The sequence below is a fragment of the Camelus bactrianus genome, chromosome 6 (assembly GCF_048773025.1).
Source record: "Camelus bactrianus isolate YW-2024 breed Bactrian camel chromosome 6, ASM4877302v1, whole genome shotgun sequence".
In the NCBI taxonomy this organism is placed as follows: Eukaryota; Metazoa; Chordata; class Mammalia; order Artiodactyla; family Camelidae; genus Camelus; species Camelus bactrianus.
In genome coordinates, this window is record NC_133544.1 from 94249312 (window position 1) to 94270238 (window position 20927).

The following is a 20927-nucleotide window of genomic DNA, read 5'->3' on the forward strand; positions in this document are numbered from 1 at the left end:
GATGCAAGTAAATGTGAATACATCTCAAGTTCATGGGTTAGAAGAATTATTAATGTTAAAAAGTATTTCTACGTGAGTGATAGACACATTCTTATGCAATGCCTGTCAAAATTCCAAGGGCATCATTCACTAAAACAGAAACACAATTATGCAATTGAAGCTTGAGTTTTTAACAAATTAATAGAGTACAAAAGTGTTTAAAAATAAATTAATTAAATGTTCATCTTTGTAAGTTAAAAGAAGGCAAAATAAACCCAAGTGAATTAGAAGATTCAAATCACTTTAAACAAAGTAGATATTAACAAAGTTTAAAAAATTAGGGATTAAGAATGAAGTGAAGAAAGATTATTTTATTAATAATAATTTTAAAAAGCAAAGCTTTCAGGAAATAAAAGAACAAAACACGACAATTCCTACTTTTCACTCTGGTTCAGCATGTAGAGTCTGGAAGTTGTCACTCTATCTACAACAAGTAAAAAAACTACACAAACCAAAAGCAGTGCCTCCTGTTAGATGGAGGCCTCAGAGAATTTAGGTCCAGGGCAATTTGCCAGCCCCGCAACAGAGAGACAGACAGATGGACACAAAGACTCTCATTTAACAGAGCAAAACTGAACAAGCAGAAACCTCCAACAGAGAGACAGACAGATGGACACAAAGACTCATTTAACAGAGCAAAACTGCACATGCAGAAACCTCCACGGACCCCAGGGAGGAACTTGAACCACGGCTGACAAACTGCTGGAGGCTCAGTGAAGTAGTCTGAGAGGTAAGGGGACACGGCACTAGGAGGGGGCCTCCCTTTCTTGTTCAGGATTCCTACCAGGTTCTCACACTGAAACCTGGGGGAAATGTGCTTCACTTCCAGTAGGAGAGAAAGAAACTATTTTGAAATAGGACCTCACTTCATTCTTCTTAATGCCGCCTGCCCTCAAGAGAAATGATTTTATCAGACGGTAAACAACTGAGGATTGAACAGAACATAACTGACCTGAAATACCAAAATCTAACACACTTTAGAGAAACCATATGCAACATATGTAAGAAAAGCGCCAGCCAGAGAGCTAACCTTTACTATCCCAAATAATTCACACACGGTAGAGAAACTCTATGTTTGCAACCAATGCGAAAAAGCTGTCACTGATTGTTCATTACTTTAACAAAAACACATTCTCATTTTGGAGCAAAGACAGGTGTGTGATCACTCTGGTTGAACCCTCATCCAAGCTCCAGCCCCGGTGTATGCAAGAAAACTATAAGAGTAATCTCTAAAACACAAAAGAAGGAAAAGCTTTCTTTATTTGGAGAAGAAAACTCCGCGACTGCACCAAATAATTCCTAACGGAGAATCAGTTCAGTCAATTACACGTTGGAATCCTAGTCCTCACACAGTGACACTTGGACATGTGAGGATTCTCACTGCAGGAAACACTGTCAATGTCATAAACGGAAGAGGGTCTTCAGTGATCATCAGTCAATATTTATGATCTCACATTATGGACATGACAATATTTAAGTCAATGTGGTGAGGCCATCAGCTGGAGTTTCTGTCAGAAAACTTACACTGAGAAAACACTCTACAAAGAATCCTTTAGCACACCACTGAGCATTGGACATTTGCCAATGACCTATTACTTAAAATGGTAAGATGAAGAGGTAGGATTCTAAAGCATTCCTGTAAATGCTGAAGGCACAGTTTGAAAACAATAATCAACAAGATAAATCAACTGCAGTAGATTCATACTTGCTGACATACAAACAGTAAGAGTTGTTGCTGAACAATTTGTACATTTGTCTTGACAAAATCATGGAACATTACACTGAATAAAAATAGGCCATTTCTCCTTCAATAATGTATTACTGGTAATCATTTAGTCAAGTCCTATAGTTAGAGGAATAACAAACACTATCACAAAGGCATACATAAATCAGGAGAGAACTTTGAATGAACCTGGAAATTGACAAAAATGTCTTACATATTGTCTATATGCATAGACACATACATACATATATATTTAATGTATATTCATGAATATAAAAATAAAGAGAGAAAATTCTGATAAAAGAAAATTAAAATATAGTTTAACTTTTGGGTGGAGGCTTACAGGCCTGTCCTCAGCAGCCCTCCCCCACCGGTTCCTCCACCTCCTCTGGACCGACCACCCTTATACCTCCCTGAGCACAGCCACCAGCTTGGGGCAGGCACTCCCATAGTGGCACTTCGGCACCTGCCTCCAGGTAGCCTCGCTGCTGGGCAGCACGCATACGCGCGCGGACACACACACATACACACACGCACGAAACTTTAAAAAAAGCTACCCCTGCAAAATGCCCTGCGTGCAAATTAAAAATACAAAAATATCCTTACACTCCAGAACCCGGGAGGAGACGATGAAGGGCTTCGGTGGAAGAGCCTCTTGGGGAACCAGTTCCATCCAGCCCAACGTGGGTCCCCAGGCTTTGCCAAGGGCGCTCGGAGGTCGACGCTGCCCCCTCCTCCGAAATACTCAGCGGCTCCGGGGACACTGACCAAGCATGGGTGTTGCGGGGAGAGGTGGGGGTGGGGCGTGGGGACGTGGTCCACGCACTGAGGGGTGGGCGGGGCGAGGAGCGAAGCCGGAGTGACAGCGGTACCAATGCGGGGTACGGGAGTCACCGAGGAGACTGAGAAGCAGAAACCAATCAGAGAGAGGCTGATGGCATCGCGGCCCCCTTCCGCCCCCGCGCCGCACTCGGGACCGCCCTCCTCCAAGCGGCTCTGCACGCACCCATCACGCGCCTCTGAGTCTCCTTGGCGCCGCGCGGCCTCCCGGGCCCCCATGGCCTCCCTGGCATCTCCGCCTCGCACCTTCCCTCCCGCCGCGCCGGAGGCGCACGGAAGGTAAGAAAAAGAAAAAAAAATAGTTTTTCTTTCTTCTTCCCTTTAGCTTGGCGAGCGTGCTGACTTTCGGATCTGTTTGCCCCCCAGCTCGCACTCACCTGCAGTCGCCTGGGACTGCGGGTTGAAAGCTCGCTGAGCTCTGCAGAGCCAGACGGAGGCCTCTATGCCACCGCCTGTCCCCGGGGGGAAATCGTCCTCCAAATCCCTCCCTTTCTCTGCGTTTTACTTCGAGTCCGTGCATCCCTTGGCGGTTCCTCCGATCTCTGGCCAGAGCACGCTGCCCAGAGCCAGCTTCGTCCGGCACCCGCTCCCGGGCATCTCGCTCCCCTGCCCGCCCTGCAAGGCGAAGTGGAGCGGGAAGGGGGTTTGTGAGGAGCCCTGCCTGCTTCCCGCTCCCACGGCTCCCTCTCCGCTCCCTCCGGCTTCTCTCCTGCTTCTTTCCAGCTCTCCCCAGCCGCCGTTGGTGTGTGTCTGAGTATGTGCGTGTTTTTTTTTAAATTGCTCTTTGCTTTTGCAACCCTGGGGCCAAAGCAGGGTGGCAGCAAAACCTAAAGGAGAGGGGCGTGGTGTTAAAAAAAAGCAAGCAAGAGGCGCTTAGATTTGCAGCATTGGAAAGCCCGGGGAGCACCCTGGCTCATTTGTTGTCTGGGTTCCAAAGGCCTTTCAGGTTTTAGAGCTAGCTTCTCCTTGTTCTCAAGGCCTCACACCTCCTCCAGGTTTAGGATCCAAGGAGTCCTAGTAAAAAGTTCTCCCCTAGGCCGTCGCAAGGGACTGTCAGGGTGAGAGTTGGGGGGATTTCCAAGAAGCAGCAACCGTGCCTCCCACCCCAGTTTTGGTAGCTGGGCTGAGGTCCGATTTGCGAGCAAACATCTTCTAATCCTGGTGGGTTTAGGTGAAGGGGATTCCGGGGTGAAGTTGGAGATGGGAGGCTCCGGTTTGTGCATCTCCCCTTCAGTCTCTGCCTCCTGTCCCCTGCCAGCTCCGCAAGGTTCATTTTTAAACAGTAACAAGGAGCCCGTCCTAGGGGATGGCGACTGGCAGTAACATTGCACAGAACTCTGAGACAGGCAATGTGCCCTTCCCTAATTTACTTTGTTGTTAGATGTGGTGGTGGTGGTGTAGTTGCTGCTGAGAGATGGGCAGGAAAAGAGGACATAGAATACTGCAGACGTGGGAAGGGATCCATTTGCAGGACCCCTTAGAACAGCAGGGTGTACACATATCAGATCATGGAACCACGGAGAATTAACCATGGGAGGTGTGTTTCATAGCTCTTCCCTGAAAGCTCCCACTCCTTACTCTGGATGAAAAGGTCCTGAGAACAAGCTGGGAGAAAGGTCTGGTTGGCAGATGAAACTGCATAGTGGCGGGTCACTCTCCCCTCTTCCAGGAGGTGGGCTCCGAGGAGTGCAGTGTGGGTGGGATGTTTCCCTGAAGTCATCAGTCGGATGGTCACGTGCTCTGGAGCTCCCATCTTCCAGGCCGGAAGTGACTGGGCAACATGTAAAGGGGGGACTTGCAGCTAAAACACTGAGCAGGCACTCTTGCTCCTTGTTGGAAGGACCTGGAAACCAAGTTACGTGGAACAGGGTCTCCCCCAGGTCGCAAAGCTCAGTTCAGACTTCTGGGATGCTGAGACCTGCTCCGAGCCACTGTCACCCAGGAGGGAAGGGCCTCAGGCAGGAGGAGGGAGCTGCTGGACTGCACGTGCCGTGCTTGTGAAGGATCAGCTCTGGTGACGTGTGGCGTATGAGCTTAGCTTTGGGCGCGTAACAGGAGAGGTTCTTGGGAGAGGACTGGCTTTTTCCTCTGATTGAGGGCCTACTGTGTGCCAAGCACAGCAGTCCTCTGAGTCAGGGTTGGAAAGCCAGGCACAGAGAGGTCGGGGAAAGTTTCCAGGTCACACAGCAGTAGGGACAGCACTGGGGTCTGGTGCAGACCTGATGCCAAGCCCACACTCTCTCTCCTTTCCCAGGACCGTCATGATCCCACATGGCAGTGTCCCCCAGACAGGCCCGAGTATGGGACCTGGGACCTTCCCTCCCTAACATGCCAGGAGCCTTAAGAGGGAGGGCAGGGCACTTTCTGAGTCCATGGTGCCCAGAGGCTGCTCTCAGCGAGGGGCCCAGCACACACTCTGGGCCAAATCCTAGCTCTGTCCTGAGTCACTCTGTCCTCCCTGCCTCAGTTCTTCTGTCCACACGGGGCTGGATTCAGCAGCCACTTCACAAGGTTCTGAGGAAGCAGCGCCCGTACACAGGGAGCATCGTGGGGTCAGCGGCACTGGTCTCCTCATCTCGTCCTCCCCTCTTTGCTGGACGAGAAGGAGTCCCAGCGGGGCCCAGGCTTGTCCCGATTCTAACGCCCACTCAGGGTCCAGCAGGGGGTGGTGCCCAGGCTAGACTCCGTCCTCTGCCCCTTCTTGGCACCCTCATTCCCCGCACCTTGGCTGCCTGGACACTCTGTGCCCCCCCACCACCTGGCACCCCCCCAGGTTATTCCAGTGCCCTCTGCCCCTTGGCCCCACACCTTCTCCATGTTGAGTGGAAGTGAGGTGATGGACACGCTGGGCCTCCTGGATGTTCTGGGGGAGCCCGATATCCCTGTCCTGCCCAGGGTGGGGAGAGGGTGTGTCCCCATTCACGCTCTGATTTGCTCAGATTCTTGGCACCTACTTTGCTGGGTGGATTCGGGGGACAGAGGGATGGCGTGAACGCAGGAGAGCTGGGCACAGAGGGGACGTCAGCAGAGTGTGAGGAGGGGGTGAGCCCGGGCTGGTCTCATAACCCCGTCAGCCTTGGCTTTTTCATCTTTAACGTGGGACAGACTGCTGTGAGGTGAGCGGGAGCCTGGCCCACGGCCAGACACTGTCCTACGTGCCTTAGAAGGAGGAACTCACTGACTCCTCGGGGAAATCAATGAGGCAGGGACCGGGGTTATCAATAACCCTTTCTACAGGCGAGGAAACTGAGGCACAGAGAGGTGAGGTGACCGCTTCAGATCACAGAGCCCAGGCTGTGTGGCTCCAGGGACCGGGCTCATGGTCAGTGCCTACTCTGGGTGTCCCCTCCCTCCCTTCACCTTCCACTAGGACCCACAGCTGCAGCCTCATCTCAGCGTGATTGTTCGTGGGGAGCAGGGTGGGGGCACTTGGGGCCCATTTTCTCTGAGCACTGCTTTCCAGGAGGCTGAAGGTGTTAACCGTATTCGCTGCTGGACACCCGGGCCCAGGCCAGCCATGCTGCAAGGCCTGAATCGGTGTTGAGCGAATACCTGAACATCTGCGTGGTGCCCCCCATTTCCTAGTCTCCACAGCACGCCTGCCTGCATGGCTGACACTTCCTGGCATCAGGCCTCTGCCAGGGACAGTCAAGGAGACCAGAGCTGCTCAGCCAGGGACAGGGAGCCTCATGGGCCCTGTGGCTGCCCCACGCCTCTCTTGGGCTGTCCCGGGCCAGTCCACAGGGAGGCCCAGCCAGCTTCCAGGAACAGCAGTGAGGTCCCCACCCCAAGGGTGTGGAGTAGGTGTTGAGGGGTGTTTCCTGAGGGTGACTCTGCTTCTGAAGGGGCCAGGCTGCTTTAACGTCCATGCCAGGCCCCCACCCCTGCTGGCCGCATGGAGCCAGTCATAAAGGACACAGGCCATGGGGCTGAGGTTATAACAGGTCCCTGCTCCCTCTCTGTGCCTCAGTGTCCTCTTCTGTAACAGAACCAGTAACAGGGCCACGGGAGGGCTCACTGAGACCCTGCTCTGTGGCCTTGGGTGGCCACTGCCCTCTCTGTGCTTAGTGTCCTTGTCTGTAATAGAGAACTAGTAACATTTTTCCTATTGACTTTTGGTCACGTTTTTCTGAGTCCTTTTCCGTACTGGGCCCAGGGTGCTCACAGAGCTCACAGACTGGAGAGGTAATCAGAGTGTGGTCACAGCCCTAGGGGTCCCAGGGAGGCCAGAGGGGATCACCAGCTGGGAGGCGTCAGAGGGGTGGGGAGAGCTGAGCCTTGGGGCTGAAGGATCCTACTGGTGGTGGCCTCTCTCACAAGGGGACTTCACAGGGAGGAGTCAGTCGTGGGGTAAGGGCTGAGCTCAGTCTGGGGCATGCTGACCTGGAAAAGCTTAGCATAGGTATGTCCGGAGGAGCTGGATGTAGGGGACGAAGGTGCCACCGGGGTCAGGGTTAGAGCTTGAGTCCCAGATGAGGTGGGGCAGGGGTGCAGCAGAAGGGGCTTGAGGACGTCCAGATGTTCACTCATTGGGTCCTCAGGGTGGAGATCGTCACATCCATTTCACAGCCACTGGTGCCTAACAGCTGGGTCCAGGGAGGTCACTCAGGAAGCACGTGCTAACTTGATGCAAATTCTTCCATTTCCACTTTAAATCCCTGGGACAGAATTGGCTAAATTCAAAGCTTGGTGACTCGGGTTAGTTAGCTAGAAAGTTGAACCCAAGGTTTACAAATAAAAGCAGCATACGGATTGAAGGCAAGACTAAGAACCCACAGGATCACTAAGACTGTCCACGCGCAGACCACTGTGGCCTCGGGGCCTTTGCACTGGCCATTCTCTCAGGTGGAAACTTGCTCCCTCTGCATTGCTTGCTCCTTAAACATCTCCAGTATTCTGCCCAAATGGCCTCCATGACTTTATTTTTCTCCATGGAACATATCACCGTCTGATTTTTGTGTACATTTTACTTATTTTTCTCTGTATCCCCCACTAGGCAGTCTGCTGCATGAGAACGGAGACCCGCCTGCTTCACTCCCTGCGGTGCCCGGTGTCTGGATCCCACCCAGCACACAGTAGGGCCTCAGTGAATGTGTGCTGAGTGTGTAAACACTGTACACCACTGACAAGCATCTTCCCTGAAGTGACGGTAAGGGTCGTTCATTCACTACTTACTGAGTCCTACTGTGTGCTGGGCACTGACCTGGGCGGGAGGCACGCAGTGAGTGAGACACACAGTGAGCACACAGAGCGTGTTAGGAGGGACACATGCTCTGGAGAACACGCAGGGCTCGGGGAAGTCAGGAGTGGAGGGTGGAGGAGAAGAGGGCCCGGGTCGGGGGGGCAGTGGTGGCAGAGGAGACAGAAAGGTGGCACCCAGGCCGTGCAGGGCCTGGTGGCCCCTATGAGGGCTTTTCCTCTGGGCAGGGGGGACCATGGCTGGGAGCGGAGCAGGGGGTCGGGTCCTGAATGCTGTGCAGGAAAAGAGGCGGGTAACTGCTGGGGAGACGTGTGTGCAGGAAGCTGTCCCTGTAGACTAAAAGGCAGGGAAGGCTCCCCTGAGGAGGTGACATCTGAGCTGAGCCCTTGTATGGACCCTGTTTCTACCTTCTGTAGACTAGATGTTTTCATCCGCCCTGCAGGCCTATGCAGGACACGCCCTGTTCTCAGTCACCTGGACTTGGCCTCCTGCCCCCTTTTTGGGCCCTCCCGCCCCAGGAGTCCTCCTGGGTCTAACCCCCCACCTCCTCCACTGGACTCAGACTCATGCTGAGCCACTGTCCACCTGCCCGACTCACCCAGAGTCAGGTCCAGATCCTCGGGGCCACCCTCCCACCCCAGAGCCCATGAAGTTACTCAACCGGCCGGTCCTCAGGCTGCTCACCTGCCTTGCCCTTCCTTCCTGCAGAAACAGTCCTGTCCATGGCGCCCTGCTCCTCCGCTCCTGACCCCTGTGATGTGGCCCCGCGTGGTGTGGCCCCGCGTGGTGTGGCCCCGCATGGTGCGGCCCCCCGTGGTGTGGCCCCGCGTGGTGTGGCCCCGCGTGGGGTGCCATCCTGCCTCCAGTCCGGTGAGTAGAAGCTGCCTTTTCAATGGCAGTTGTCCCCTGATCTGTTGGCCTTCTGAACCTCAGGTTTCCTGCTAATATAATCTATTTCACACCAGCCTGCGAGACACTTTGCAGACAGAGTAAACAAATGAAGAACAAGTGACCTCTATACCTTTTTCAGCATCGTCAACAAGTTTAATATTTTAATATAGATTAGAATTCCTTTTCCCCATAAAGTCACAGGCTCTTTGAGGGTGGAGGAGATATACAATTTTTCAGTCATACATAAACATACATATATTCATTGTCACATTCTTTTTCACCGTGAGCTACCACAGATCTATATATATTTCCCTGTGCTATACAGTATAAACTTGTTCGTCTGTTCTATATATATTGGTCAGTATCTACAAATTTCAAACTCCCAGTCTGTCCCTTCCCACCCCCCTCGCCCCTGGGAACCACAAGTTTGTATTCTATGTCTATGAGTCTGTTTCTGTTTTATATTTAAGTTCATTTGCCTCCTTTTTTTTTTTTAGATTCCACATATGAGTGTTATCATATGATATTTTTCTGGCTTCACTTAGAATAACATTCTCCAGGGACATCCATGTTGCTGCAAATGGCATTGTGTTGTCATTTTTCATGGCTGAATAGTATTCCATTATATAAATATACCACAACTTCTTTATCCAGTCATCTATTGATGGACATTTAGGCTGTTTCCATGTCTTGGCTATTGTAAATAGTGCTGCTGTGAACATTGGGGTGCACGTGTCTTTCTGAAGCGGGGTTCCTTCTGGATATATGCCCAGTAGCAGGATTCCTGGGTCATATGGTAAGTCTATTCCTAGTCTTTTGAGGAGTCTCCATCCTGTTTTTCACAGTGGCTGCACCAAACTGCATTCCCACCAGCAGTGTAGGAGGGTTCCCATTTCTCCACAGCCTCTCGAGCATTTGTTATTTGTGGACCTTTGAATGATGGGCGTTGTGACTGGTGTGAGGTGAGAGCTGATTGGAGTTTTGATTTGCATTTCTCTGATTGTTAGTGATATTGAGCATTTTTTCATGTGCCTATTGATCATTCATATGTCTTCCTTGGAGAATTGCTTGTTTATTAGGTCTTCTGCCCATTTTTGGGTTGGGTTTTTTGGTTTTTTTCTTATTAAGTCATATGAGCTGCTTATATATTCTGGAGATCAAGCCTTTGTCAGTTGCATCTTTTGGAAATATTTTCTCCTATTCTGTAGGTTGTCATTTTGTTTTGCTTATGGTTTCCTTTGCTATGCAAAAGCTTGTAAGTTTCATTAGGTCCTGTTTGTTTATTCTTACGTTTATTTCTGTTGCTTGGATAGACTGCCCTAGGAGCACATTGTTGAGATGTATGTGAGATAATGTTTTGCCTATATTTCCTTCTAGGAGGTTTATTGTATCTTGTCTTACGTTTGAGTCTTTGATCCATTTTGAATTTATTTTTGTGTATGGTGTAAGGAATTTAGCTTCCTTGCTTCATTGCTTTACATGCTGCTGTCCAGTTTTCCTAGCACCATTTGCTGAAGAGACTGTCTTTATTCCATTGTATGTTCTTGCCTCCTTTGTCAAAGATTAGTTGACCAAAAGTTTGTGGGTTCCTTTCTGGGCTCTCTGTTCTGTTCCGTTGGTCCATATGTCTGTTTTTGTACCTATTGGTCCATATATCTGTTTTTGTACCAATACCATGCTGTTTTGACTACTGTAGCTCTGTAGTATTGTCTGAAGTCTGGGAGGGTTATTCCTCCAGCCTCTTTTCTTTTCCTTCAGTAATGCTTTGGCAATTCTGGGACTTTTGTGATTCCATATAAATTTTGGTATGATTTGTTCTAGTTCTGTGAAATACGTCCTGGGTAGTTTGATAGGGGTCGCATTAAATCTGTAGATTGCCTTGGACAGTAGTATGTTCATTTTAACAACACTAGTTCTTCCAATCCAGGAGCATGGGATATCTTTCCATTTTTTTAAGTCTTCTTTAATTTCCTGAATCAATGTTTTGTAGTTCTCCACGTGTAAGTCTTTCACCTCCTTGGTTAGATTTATTCCTGGGTATTTTATTAACTTGGGTGCTATTTTAAAAGGGATTGCATAAGGTTTTATGATTGTGTGATTGTAATTGTGGGAGCAGCAACCAAAATAATGTATATAATAAAAAATATTTCTTAATACATATCCAATAAATTAAAGAAATATTGAGACAATACTACCAAAATAATATAATAACATAACACCAGATATAAATGTGTGAAAACAATTACATTAGATGCTTTGAGTAATGGTAGTATAAATAGAGCAGTATTGTCAGCCATAGAACTAAAAGTCTGTTTCCTTAATGTTTCCTGTAGTAAAGTTATATTGTTTGCAGCAAACAATAATAATTTACAATATCATTTTTTGTTTGATGATTTCTGTAAAATTAAATTTAAAAATCACATCTGTCTAAGGATTAGATATAAGTGGCTAAGTTGCTGTTTGGTTGCGTAACTTTCTTTTTACTGTTCCTTTTTTGTACAGTCTTACACCTATCAGAATATTTAAGCATCCATTTTTCGGGCAGGGAGGGCTAAGTGAGGGATTGGGGATTAACACACAAGTTAGTATATATAAAATAGATAAACAACAAGGACCTACTGTAGAGCACAGGGAACTATGGTGAAATATTTGTCATATAAAATGGAAAGGACTCTGAAAAGAAAAAATATAGATGTATGTATATGCATAACTGAATCATTTTGCTATATGCCAGAAACTAACATTGTAAGTCAACTATGCTTCAATAAAAGTTTTTTTAAAAATTCCACTTTTGTATATAACTGAGAAAGTAAGTTGAAGATCACATGAACTTCTGTGTTTTCATCAAGGGCAGCTATTTGTGTAAATGCACCTGCATGTTCCCACTGGTAGTTTTTGATATTCAAGGGAAAGGCAACTCAAAACACCAACAGCTCTTTGTAAAAAAGTAACAATGATTGTGGTTTCAGTAGGGGTTTTTACAAACTTCTCTTTAACTCTGTGCCTAAATTATATGACACAGAGAATACTAAAATAAAGTTCTCTCTGTTAGTAAGTGATTTCTACCAATGGTTCAACTGTTGTACTTTAAAAATTAAATGGAAAAGCATTAAAGGAATTTAAATATGAATTGTATTGGGTGTGCATTAATCATCAAGTATAAAAGATGGACGGGGTATTTTTATTAAGTAAATATTCTAGCATTACCCTTCATAGATAGACAACTGTTAAAGATGGATGAAGCAGAAATAAAAATAAAATCTTGAAGATTCTGAAATACCTTAGAAATACTGTGTGTTCAATAAGCAGTGCATTAGGCTTAAAGTATCAGAGCCTTAAAATATAGTTAATTTATTGATAATAGAAATCTTTAAAACAGGTATCAGTGAATGCCATTTGGGTACATCTTATTATTTATGTGCAAAATACTTTTCACCAAGTTAATATCTGTCCATCCAATAAATAACAAAATAAAAAAGGATTATTTGTTTCATTCAAAACAAGTAAGATACTTGCTTTTCATAGATGCTTTTCCCAGTTTGCAAAATTCTTCCCCAAACCCAATGCTGCTTCTTGTAACTTCAAATAAATACACGTGAATATTGAGATTCGTATTACCTAAGTGACTTGCCAGAGTTTTCACAACCAACAATTACAACAGAACGAGTATTGAAATTTCTATCAATTCACCATAATATGTAGGATTTTCACTTTGTTTTCAACCCCAGTTTTTATCAGAGTCTGGATCGAATTGGTCTTAGTAAATATGTTGGATTGAGGTTGACTTCTAGGATTGGTTAACTATTTACAGAATAAATAATGTCTAGGCTAATTACTAACTGGGAAAATCAGGTAAAAAGATTGTGAAATCTCATTCATTGATTTTTATTTTTACATTTAAAATTTCAGTATTAAAGTATAATTGACAGACACGTGTAGAAAACATACTGTATGTCACGGCGGTTTGATACACATACTCACAGTAACAGAATTCTCTCCATGTAGTTAATTAACACATATCAGCTCAAATATTTGTCTTTTTTTTTTTTTTTTTTGGTTGAGAAGACATAGTTTCTACTCTTAAAAAACATTAATTATACAGTAAGTGTTGTCAACTATAGTCACCATATGTAACATTAGATCCTCAAAGCTTATTCTTCTCATTGCTGAAAGTTTCTAGGCTTTTACCAACCTCTCATTATTTCCCCACCCTCCATTCACTGGCAGTCAGTTTTCTACTCTCTATTTCTTTGAAATTCACTTTTTCTTTTTTAGATTTCTCATCTGCGTGATACCACGCAGTCTGGCTTATTTATTTTGCATAATGCCCTCAAGATCCATCCGTGTTGTTAGGAAAATAGAAGGATTTCCTTCTTTGTCGTGGCTGGTTAATATTCCCCTTGAGTGTGTGTGACTTCCGTATCCATGCATCCTTGGGTGGTCATTTAGTTTCTGTCTCTTGACTATCGGGAATAATGCCGCATGACAATGGGTGTGCAGATACCTCTCTGAATCCTGTTTTCGTTTTCTGTGGATGTACACCCAGAAGTGGAATTGCTGAACCATATGATAGTTCTGTTTTTAATTTCTTTTAAGGAACCTCCATACGGTTTTCCATAATGGCTATACCAACTTACATTTCCACCAGCAGTGGATGTGGGTTTCCTAATCTCTGCATCCTCTCCAACTCAGGTTGTGTCTGTCTTTTTGATGACAGCCACTCTAACGGGTGTGAGGTGATACCTCTTTGTCACGTTGATGTGCATTTCCCTGATGATTAGTGACGTGGAGCAGCCTTTTATGTCCCTACTGGCCATTTGTATGTCTTCTTTGGAAAAATATTTATTCAGTTCCTTTGCCCATTTATTAATCATAATTGTTTGTTTTTTTGGATTGAGTTGTATGAGTTCGTGTATTTTGGATATTAGTCCTTATCAGTGATATGATTTGCCAATATTTTTTCTCATTCCATAGGTCGCCTTTTCATTTTTTATTATTCTGTTTGCTGTGCAGAAATTGTGAAGTTTGATGTAGTTCCACTTACTTATTTTTGCTTGTATTGTCTTTGCTTTTGGTGTGAAATGTGAAGAATCATAACCAAGATCAATGTCAAGAAATTTACTGGTGTGTTTTCTCATAGGAGTTTGATAATTTCAGGTTTTACGTTCAAATCTTTAAACTATTTTGGTTGATTTTTGTCAATGGTATAAGATAGGGTCTGGTTTCACTTTTTGCAGGTTTCTGTCCATTTTGTTCAACACCATTGATTGAAGAGGCTCTCCTTTCCCCACACCCTTCTTGGCTTCTTGGTCATAAACCAATTGATCACTGATATGCAGGTTTAATTCTGGGCTCTCTGTTCTATTGCGTTGATCTATTTGTCCTTATTAAGGTCTGTATTATATTGTTTTGATTATTGTAGCTCTGTAGCATTTTAAATCAACGTGATACCTTTAGCTTTGTTCATCTTTCTCGAGATTGTTTTTAAGATTGCTACTTGGGTCTTTTGTGGCTTAATACACATTTTAGGATTGTTTGTTCTATTTCTGGGGGATATCTCATTGGAATTTTAGTAGAGATTACAGTGAACCCGTAGATTGCTTCAGGTGACATGAACATTTTAACGATATTAATTCTTCCAATCCACGAGCACAAAATAACTTTTCATTTATTGTTGTCCTCAGTTTTTTCATCAGTGCCTTACAGTTAATAGTGTGAAGGTCTCTCACCTTCTGTGTTAAGTTTATTCCTAGGTATTTTATTTTTGATGCAATCATAATTTAAGCTAAAGCTCAGGCTGTGTTTTGTGCAGCTCTTACCTCCATTGTATTGGATCGGCCCTCTGGCTGTCCAGCAGAGCACCGTTTCCCAAGGGAGGTTGATCACATATTGATCATGTAGTTTTATTGCTGTTTTGTTCAATATGAATGCTTTAATAAGTGGTTTTAAATAATACATAGTTTAAAGGTTATGTTATATATACTAAGTCTATATCTACTGTATATGTTTTATATAAATATATGTGTGTGTGTGTGTGTGTGTGTGTATACACACACACATACACTAAATATATTCATTTAGTACATTAGTAAGGTAGGTAGTTTCAAGAATCAAATACTGTCTTTTTGGTCCAAAACAAAATGCTGGTTTGACTAGTAACATTTACTATACGCTGAATTTCTTCATTCTGGTAAGATAAGTGCAGTTTTCTCATTCATTCCATCAAGTTATTTGGTGAATCTCTACCTAGGAACAATCTATTTCTTCTTAGGAAAGTCATTAAAAATTTTTTCATGCCCTTGGTTGCCCTTCATGCATCCTCTCTTCCGTCTACAGTGTTAAATACTTCTAAAATTCCATAGTCCGCCATGCCCTGAAAAGAGAAGAAAGCCTCTTCCAACACTAAAGTATTTTATGTAGATGATCCAGCTTCTCATAAAGATTCTCTCTGATTATATAGCTTATGAAAAGTAGAGAATAACTTCACGGACGGCCTGAGAAAGACTGTCTTTACTCCACTGTATGTATTTGACTCATTTGTCAAAGATTAATTGACCAAAAGTTTGTGGATTTATTTCTGGGCTCTCTCTTCTGTTCCATTGATCCATATTGCTGGTTTTGTACCAATACCATGCTGTTTTGATGACTGTAGCTCTATAGGAATGTCTGAAGTCTGGGAGTTACTCCTACAGCTTCGTTCTTTTTCTTCAGTATTGCTTTGGCAATTCTGGGTCTTTTGTGATTCCATTTAAATTTTAGTATAATTTATTCTAGTTCTGTGAAAAGTGTCCTGGGTAATTTAATATGAATGGGATTAAAACTGTAGATTGCTTTGTGTAGTATGTCCATCTTAACAATATTAATTCTTTGAATCTAAGAACATGGGATGTCTTTCCATTTCTTTGGGTCATATTTAATTTCCTTAGTCAATGTTTTGTACTTCTCCACATATGTTTTTCACTTCCTTGGTCAGATTTATTGCTAAATATTTTATTTTTTTGAATGCAATTTTAAAAGGGATTGTTTCTTTACTTTTCTGATAGAGATCTGCAGATACTAACTGATACGTATAGAACAGATAAACAACAAGTTCATGCTGTATCTCGCAGGGAACTATATCCAATACATTGCAGTAGCTTATGATGAAACAGAATATGAAAACAAATATACATATGTTCATATATGAGTGAAGCATTGTGCTGTGCACCAGAAATTGACACAACATTGTGAACTGACTATCCTTCAATAATATGTGTGTGTGTGTGTGTGTGTACACATATACACAATAAAACAGGATCCCAGGAGGCCTCAGTGCACTTGTCCCAGCCCTTAGAAACCATGATAATGTGGCAAAGTCCCCATTTAGCACATATCCAGTGTTGACCAGATGACATTCAAACAATTCAGTGCAAATTCTTTCCAATCCTGGCATTGCCCAGGTATCCTTGACCTTCACTGGCAGGTGGGCACAAATGGACTCATGTGCACATTGACAGTGGAATCTCACCGGCTTGAGCAGGAACGTGCGCAGGAACTCCCTTCGCAAGATAATCTTGGGAGGCCTCAAGAAAGTGGTTTCCCAGCGTCCACACCCATCTAGGCATTGCCAGCAGTCCTACCTCTGGCCACCTCTCTAGTTGCAGCTCTAGCACTGAGGTACCACTACGCCTAGCTATGTGCCCACCAGCAGCATCAGTCCTTAAGAGCTCAGCTGTCTCTGGAAGGGGGAAGACAAACATTCTCTCCCTTGGTGGTAAACTCAGTTATAGGGGTCTCAGGCTGGGTTGTTCAGGCCCTGGATGTCAGTGAATTACTGAGATGACATTTGTTCACCCACACTCTCCACTGGATCAGGGGAGCTCAGGCAGTTCAGCCGCAGTAGTAGCTATTCCACTGGCCCTAAACTCCTGTTCTGCACCCAACCACAGCAGACCTGGGCTGGCTGTGCCCCAGGGGCCTGGCCTTCAAATACCCTATTCCTGAAGTTAGGTGATTCTCTGCCCATCTTGTATGCTCTGACCTCTAACCAAGGGATCCCAATATCTATCTCATCTGCACAACACACTGACCAAACTTCAGCTCCAGCCCAGTCAGTTTCCCCATTGCCTGAAACCAACTTAGTGCTTAGTATTATTATCCTGGTTTAATCATTTTTTTTTTTTAAGATAAACTGAAGCCTAGTAGGTTTTAAGTAGCTTTTCAGAGGTGAAAAGGTAGGAAGCAGTGGAACAGGAATTCAAAACTTGATCTCTCTTGAGAGAACTTGAACGTCTTTGTCCTTCTCACTCCTGCATGTTGTACCCAGATGCCTGTTACCCTGACTTCCCCTCATCACCTGCAGTAGGCTTACTCTAACCTGTCCCAAGAGCAAACCCCAGATGCCCACTACTGAACAGAGAGACTAAGGTAGGGGTGGAGGGAAAGGACTAAGCAGAGGACAGAAGGAGCCAGTGAGCCTGGGAGTGGGGCCTGGACTGCCACTGAAGTCACTGGCAGGGAGAGGGACTAGAAAGGTCTGTCTTCAGGGACTCCCTGCCCTCCCAAACGGTGCGCTGGCATGGGCTGCTAGTGCTCATTGCCAGAGTCAAACACAGACAAGCTACGGAGGTGAGAAGAAACTAACAGAAATCATAGGCTTCCGGTTTCTAGTCTAGGGTGCGAGGAGCTTGGAAGTCATCCCTCCCATCCTCAAAACAAGAAAAGATGAACAGACCGAAAAGAAACAACTCTTCCTAGACCCATCAGAGAACTGAGGTCACAGGGCAAACCACTGCCCTGAGAATTGGAGAAAGCAGGCAGATGCTTTATACGGTATGATCAGAGAAGCCCAGGCCCAGTGTGGGCAGGGACTGGAACCAGCACTGTGACACGCAGGCCCCAGGTCCAGCTTTCTCCACGGGACGAGCACTCCAGATGAGGGAAGCACCAGCCTCTCTCCTACTGGTCAGGGCTGGCACAAGCTGTGGTTGCCGCTGTAATGCTCAGCAGACCCATGGCTGAGTCAGTGGGCAGCACTTACCAGCCTTGACAGCTGTGAGCCTCGGCTGCGGTCAGTGCCCGTGAAGTCTTGAGGAAGGCCAGCCTTCCTCCTGCAGGGAGGCAATCTTGAATAAGTAAACCTTGCCCTCTCACTACTTCAAGAATCAAAACCCAGCCATGACAATCTCAGGTATACAGCTATGAGAAATGAAAACATATTTCCCCACAAAAACTTGTATACAAATGTTCACAGCAGAACCTTATGATATAATGCATAATTGTGAGAAAAAGTGGGAAATAAAGTATATTTTCATTTTTGCTTGTATCTGAAACATTGGAAATACCATATAAGAAACGAAGTAGTTATCTAATGATAGTAGGGGAACTAAGGTGTTGTAAGGGTGGAAGTGAAACTTCTCAATGTACAGCATTCTGTTATTTTAACTTTAAATTGTGAATGTGTTCTAAATTTGAAACATGTTTAGAAACCATAGGAATTATAGTCACCGACTAGCCTTGAAATATTGTAAGCATGAACAATGTTTTTTAAAATATATATAACTATTCAAAATTTGAGTTGGGAAGAACAGTGGTAGAAGAGAATCTGTTAAATTTTCAAAACAGACTCAATAGATAATGTCTAAATTGGAAACACAGAGTTTAGAAAACACATAATGTCTTTAATTTATTTCACAACTTCTTAAGGCATTTCATAATTTTATTGATTGATTTCCCATCACAAAGATACATTTATTTGAAATGCAGTACTTCCTCCAGTTTTGTTTTAGTTTTTTTCTTCTATTAAGTTCAAATAAAATTACAATGAACAATTTTGGTGTAAAAAACAACTTGTATACAAATATTCACAGCAGAATTAATCCTGATAAACAAAAAGATTACAAATCTGTAGGGACACCAGACCCGCCCCCGGGGACACGAGAGCCAATCCGAGTGCACGCTTCCCGGCCCCGCCCAGACGCAGTCCTCCGCCCCGCCCCTCCCTCCACCCACCCTAAGGTCAGTTTGCCAGAAAGTCGGGCGGCAGCCTGTCGGAGCAGCTCGCGGTTCTGCGGTTCTCCCGAGCAGCGCCGGCCTTGCTCCCTCCGGCCAGCGGCGGCGGCGGCGGCGGCTGCAGCGGCGGCAGCGCAGTCCCTCCGGGAGGCGCGGTGTTGGCCGAGCGGCGGCCGCGGAGCTTCTTGTCCAGCGCGGCGGCGGCAGCGGCGCGGCCCCGAGATGGTGCGCGGGCAGGTTGTTCGACGTGGGCGGTGCTCCAGCAACCTGCTACACCGGCGAGGGCTCCCCCGGCGTCGTGTGGTGAGTGTCCGCGCCCCGCCTGCCGGCCGCGCCCGCCCGCGCGGCCCCCCGTCCGGCCTCGGCGGGCGCAGCTGCGGCGTCGGCCCCTGACCCGCGACCCCAACCGCGAGCCCGGCCCCGACCCCAGCAGGGCTGCCCCGCCGTCCGCGCACCGGGGGTCTCTGGCGGGGCCAGGCGGCTCGCGCTGGGGCGTTACTCGCGGCTCTTCCCGGGCCGGCCCTCGCTGGGCGCGTGGAGTAGGAGGGTGGCGAGGGGGTGGGAGGTGGAGGCCGGGACCCGGGCACTCAGGCACCCTCAGGACCGTAACAGGGCCCCGACCCCCGGGCGCTCCCCTCGGGGCTTTCCCTTGACGTCCGACTGGGAAGCCAGGAAGTCCTGAGAAGTTCGCGGCGGGGCCGTGGTCTGGAAAGAGGTCGGCAGCGGCGTGTGTGCACAGCCCCGAAATCATCATCTTGTTTGCCCCCCTCGCCTGCGTTTTCCGCGGCCGGCTTTGCTTCAGCCCCTTCCGTGCTGCCAGGGCTGCTCTCCTGCGCAGCCTTTCTAAGCAGCGTGAGCGGCACTAGTGTTGGTGTGGAATGTTTCAATCTTGAAGTTTTAAAGTGGATGTTGATGTGGTACTGTTCCCGCTTCAGGAAGGTTAAGTCGGCATTCCTGTCTTGATTTTTCCAGGGGTCATTTGGAGTTGGGCCTAATTTGACTTTTTTCTCCTTTTACCGCGTGTGTGAGCTCAGGTACTGGCATAAAGGCACCTAGACATTTTAATACGATGGCTGTGGACTTTCCCAGTTACTGCTTTAGTGCTCAGTGTATATGCAGCCCTGATGGAGTTCTTGCAAACCGCATACAGGCTCCCTTGTGTGGCTCCAGATCCCTGAGAAGCCTTTGCCGAACGGGGGGAAGGCTTTTTTTGTTTTTTGGTTTTTTTAGAACCAGCTACCTGTCATATTTTGTGCTGACGGAGACTTGTGGAAGTGTAGGCTCCCTTACACGTTAACTTTCATGTGAGTGGGTCTTTCGTGTTGCATGAAGGAAGCAAACTATTTATGAAAATTCGTGTCCACCACCTTGCGGAGAGGGAAGGGCAGGTCTCTTCTTCAGATGAGAATGTATTTCGAGGTGAAGCCGGTTCCTAAGGTCGCACAACTAGAGTCGGACTTGAGGTTGCAGACTAAGAATTTGTTTCAGTTGCGGGACCCCTTTTTTAACTCCCTGTTTTCCTTAATTAATGTTGTTAACAATTTTGGAGGTTTAGTGTATTTTACTCTTACAAGCAAATTTATTTCAGAAACGTGTTCGAATTTGAAAGGTCATAATTTTAGAAATGCATTGAGGGAATGTTTTACCAAGTATGCTAGCTAGGTACAAAGACTAGTTAAACTTCATTGAAAAAAAAAGAGAATATTTTCATCATCTTCAGGAACAGAGTGCTTCACAGCACTCTGAATGAATGGACCTGACAAACAGTCTAAGTGAAAGAAGCCGACTTTAATGGCCGCATGTTGTATGATTGCATTCATGTGGAAGTCGAGAATAGGGAAACCTACAGAGACAGTAAGAGGGTTAGTGGTTGTTGGGACATAGACGTGGAGACAGGGCATAAAAGCTAAAGGATATGGGGTTTCCTTTGGAGGTAATGAAAATGTTGTAATATGTATTGTGACGATGATGACAAAATCTATGACTATGCTGAAAACCATGAAATTATACACTTAATGTGGGGGGGATTATATGATATGTGAATGTCTTAATAAAGTTTTTATTTAAAAAATGAGCTGAAGCAAATATGGGAAAATGTTAACATTGTGTGATATCTAGGTGTTGGCTCTACTGTTTCTATTGCATTTTTCTATTTTTGCGTATGGTTGAAACATTCCTTTTCAAAGTGCTGGCTCTTACAGAAACCTGCATTCAGGGGGAGGAGGAGTAAAAGCAATTTCAGGA

The 20927-nt window shown here is 46.0% G+C and overlaps 1 protein-coding gene across 12 annotated transcripts in view; it reads left to right on the forward strand.

Moving 5' to 3' along the window:
- The first annotated feature begins 2420 nt into the window (after nucleotides 1–2420).
- The window catches only part of LOC105075598 (uncharacterized), a 92358-nt gene continuing 73851 nt past the window's right edge, over nucleotides 2421–20927 (forward strand). For 3 of the 12 annotated variants that reach the window (XM_074366398.1, XM_074366397.1, XM_074366400.1), the window contains exons 1-4: nucleotides 2421–2881; nucleotides 7599–7751; nucleotides 8511–8672; nucleotides 18583–18986. In XM_074366398.1, the coding sequence (XP_074222499.1) occupies nucleotides 8525–8672; nucleotides 18583–18986 (552 nt within the window). In that variant the 5' untranslated portion in view covers nucleotides 2421–2881; nucleotides 7599–7751; nucleotides 8511–8524. The remainder of the gene's footprint in view (nucleotides 2882–7598; nucleotides 7752–8510; nucleotides 8673–18582; nucleotides 18987–20927) is intronic. The other 9 variants (XM_074366402.1, XM_074366401.1, XM_074366403.1 and 6 more) reach the window with 8 other exon arrangements.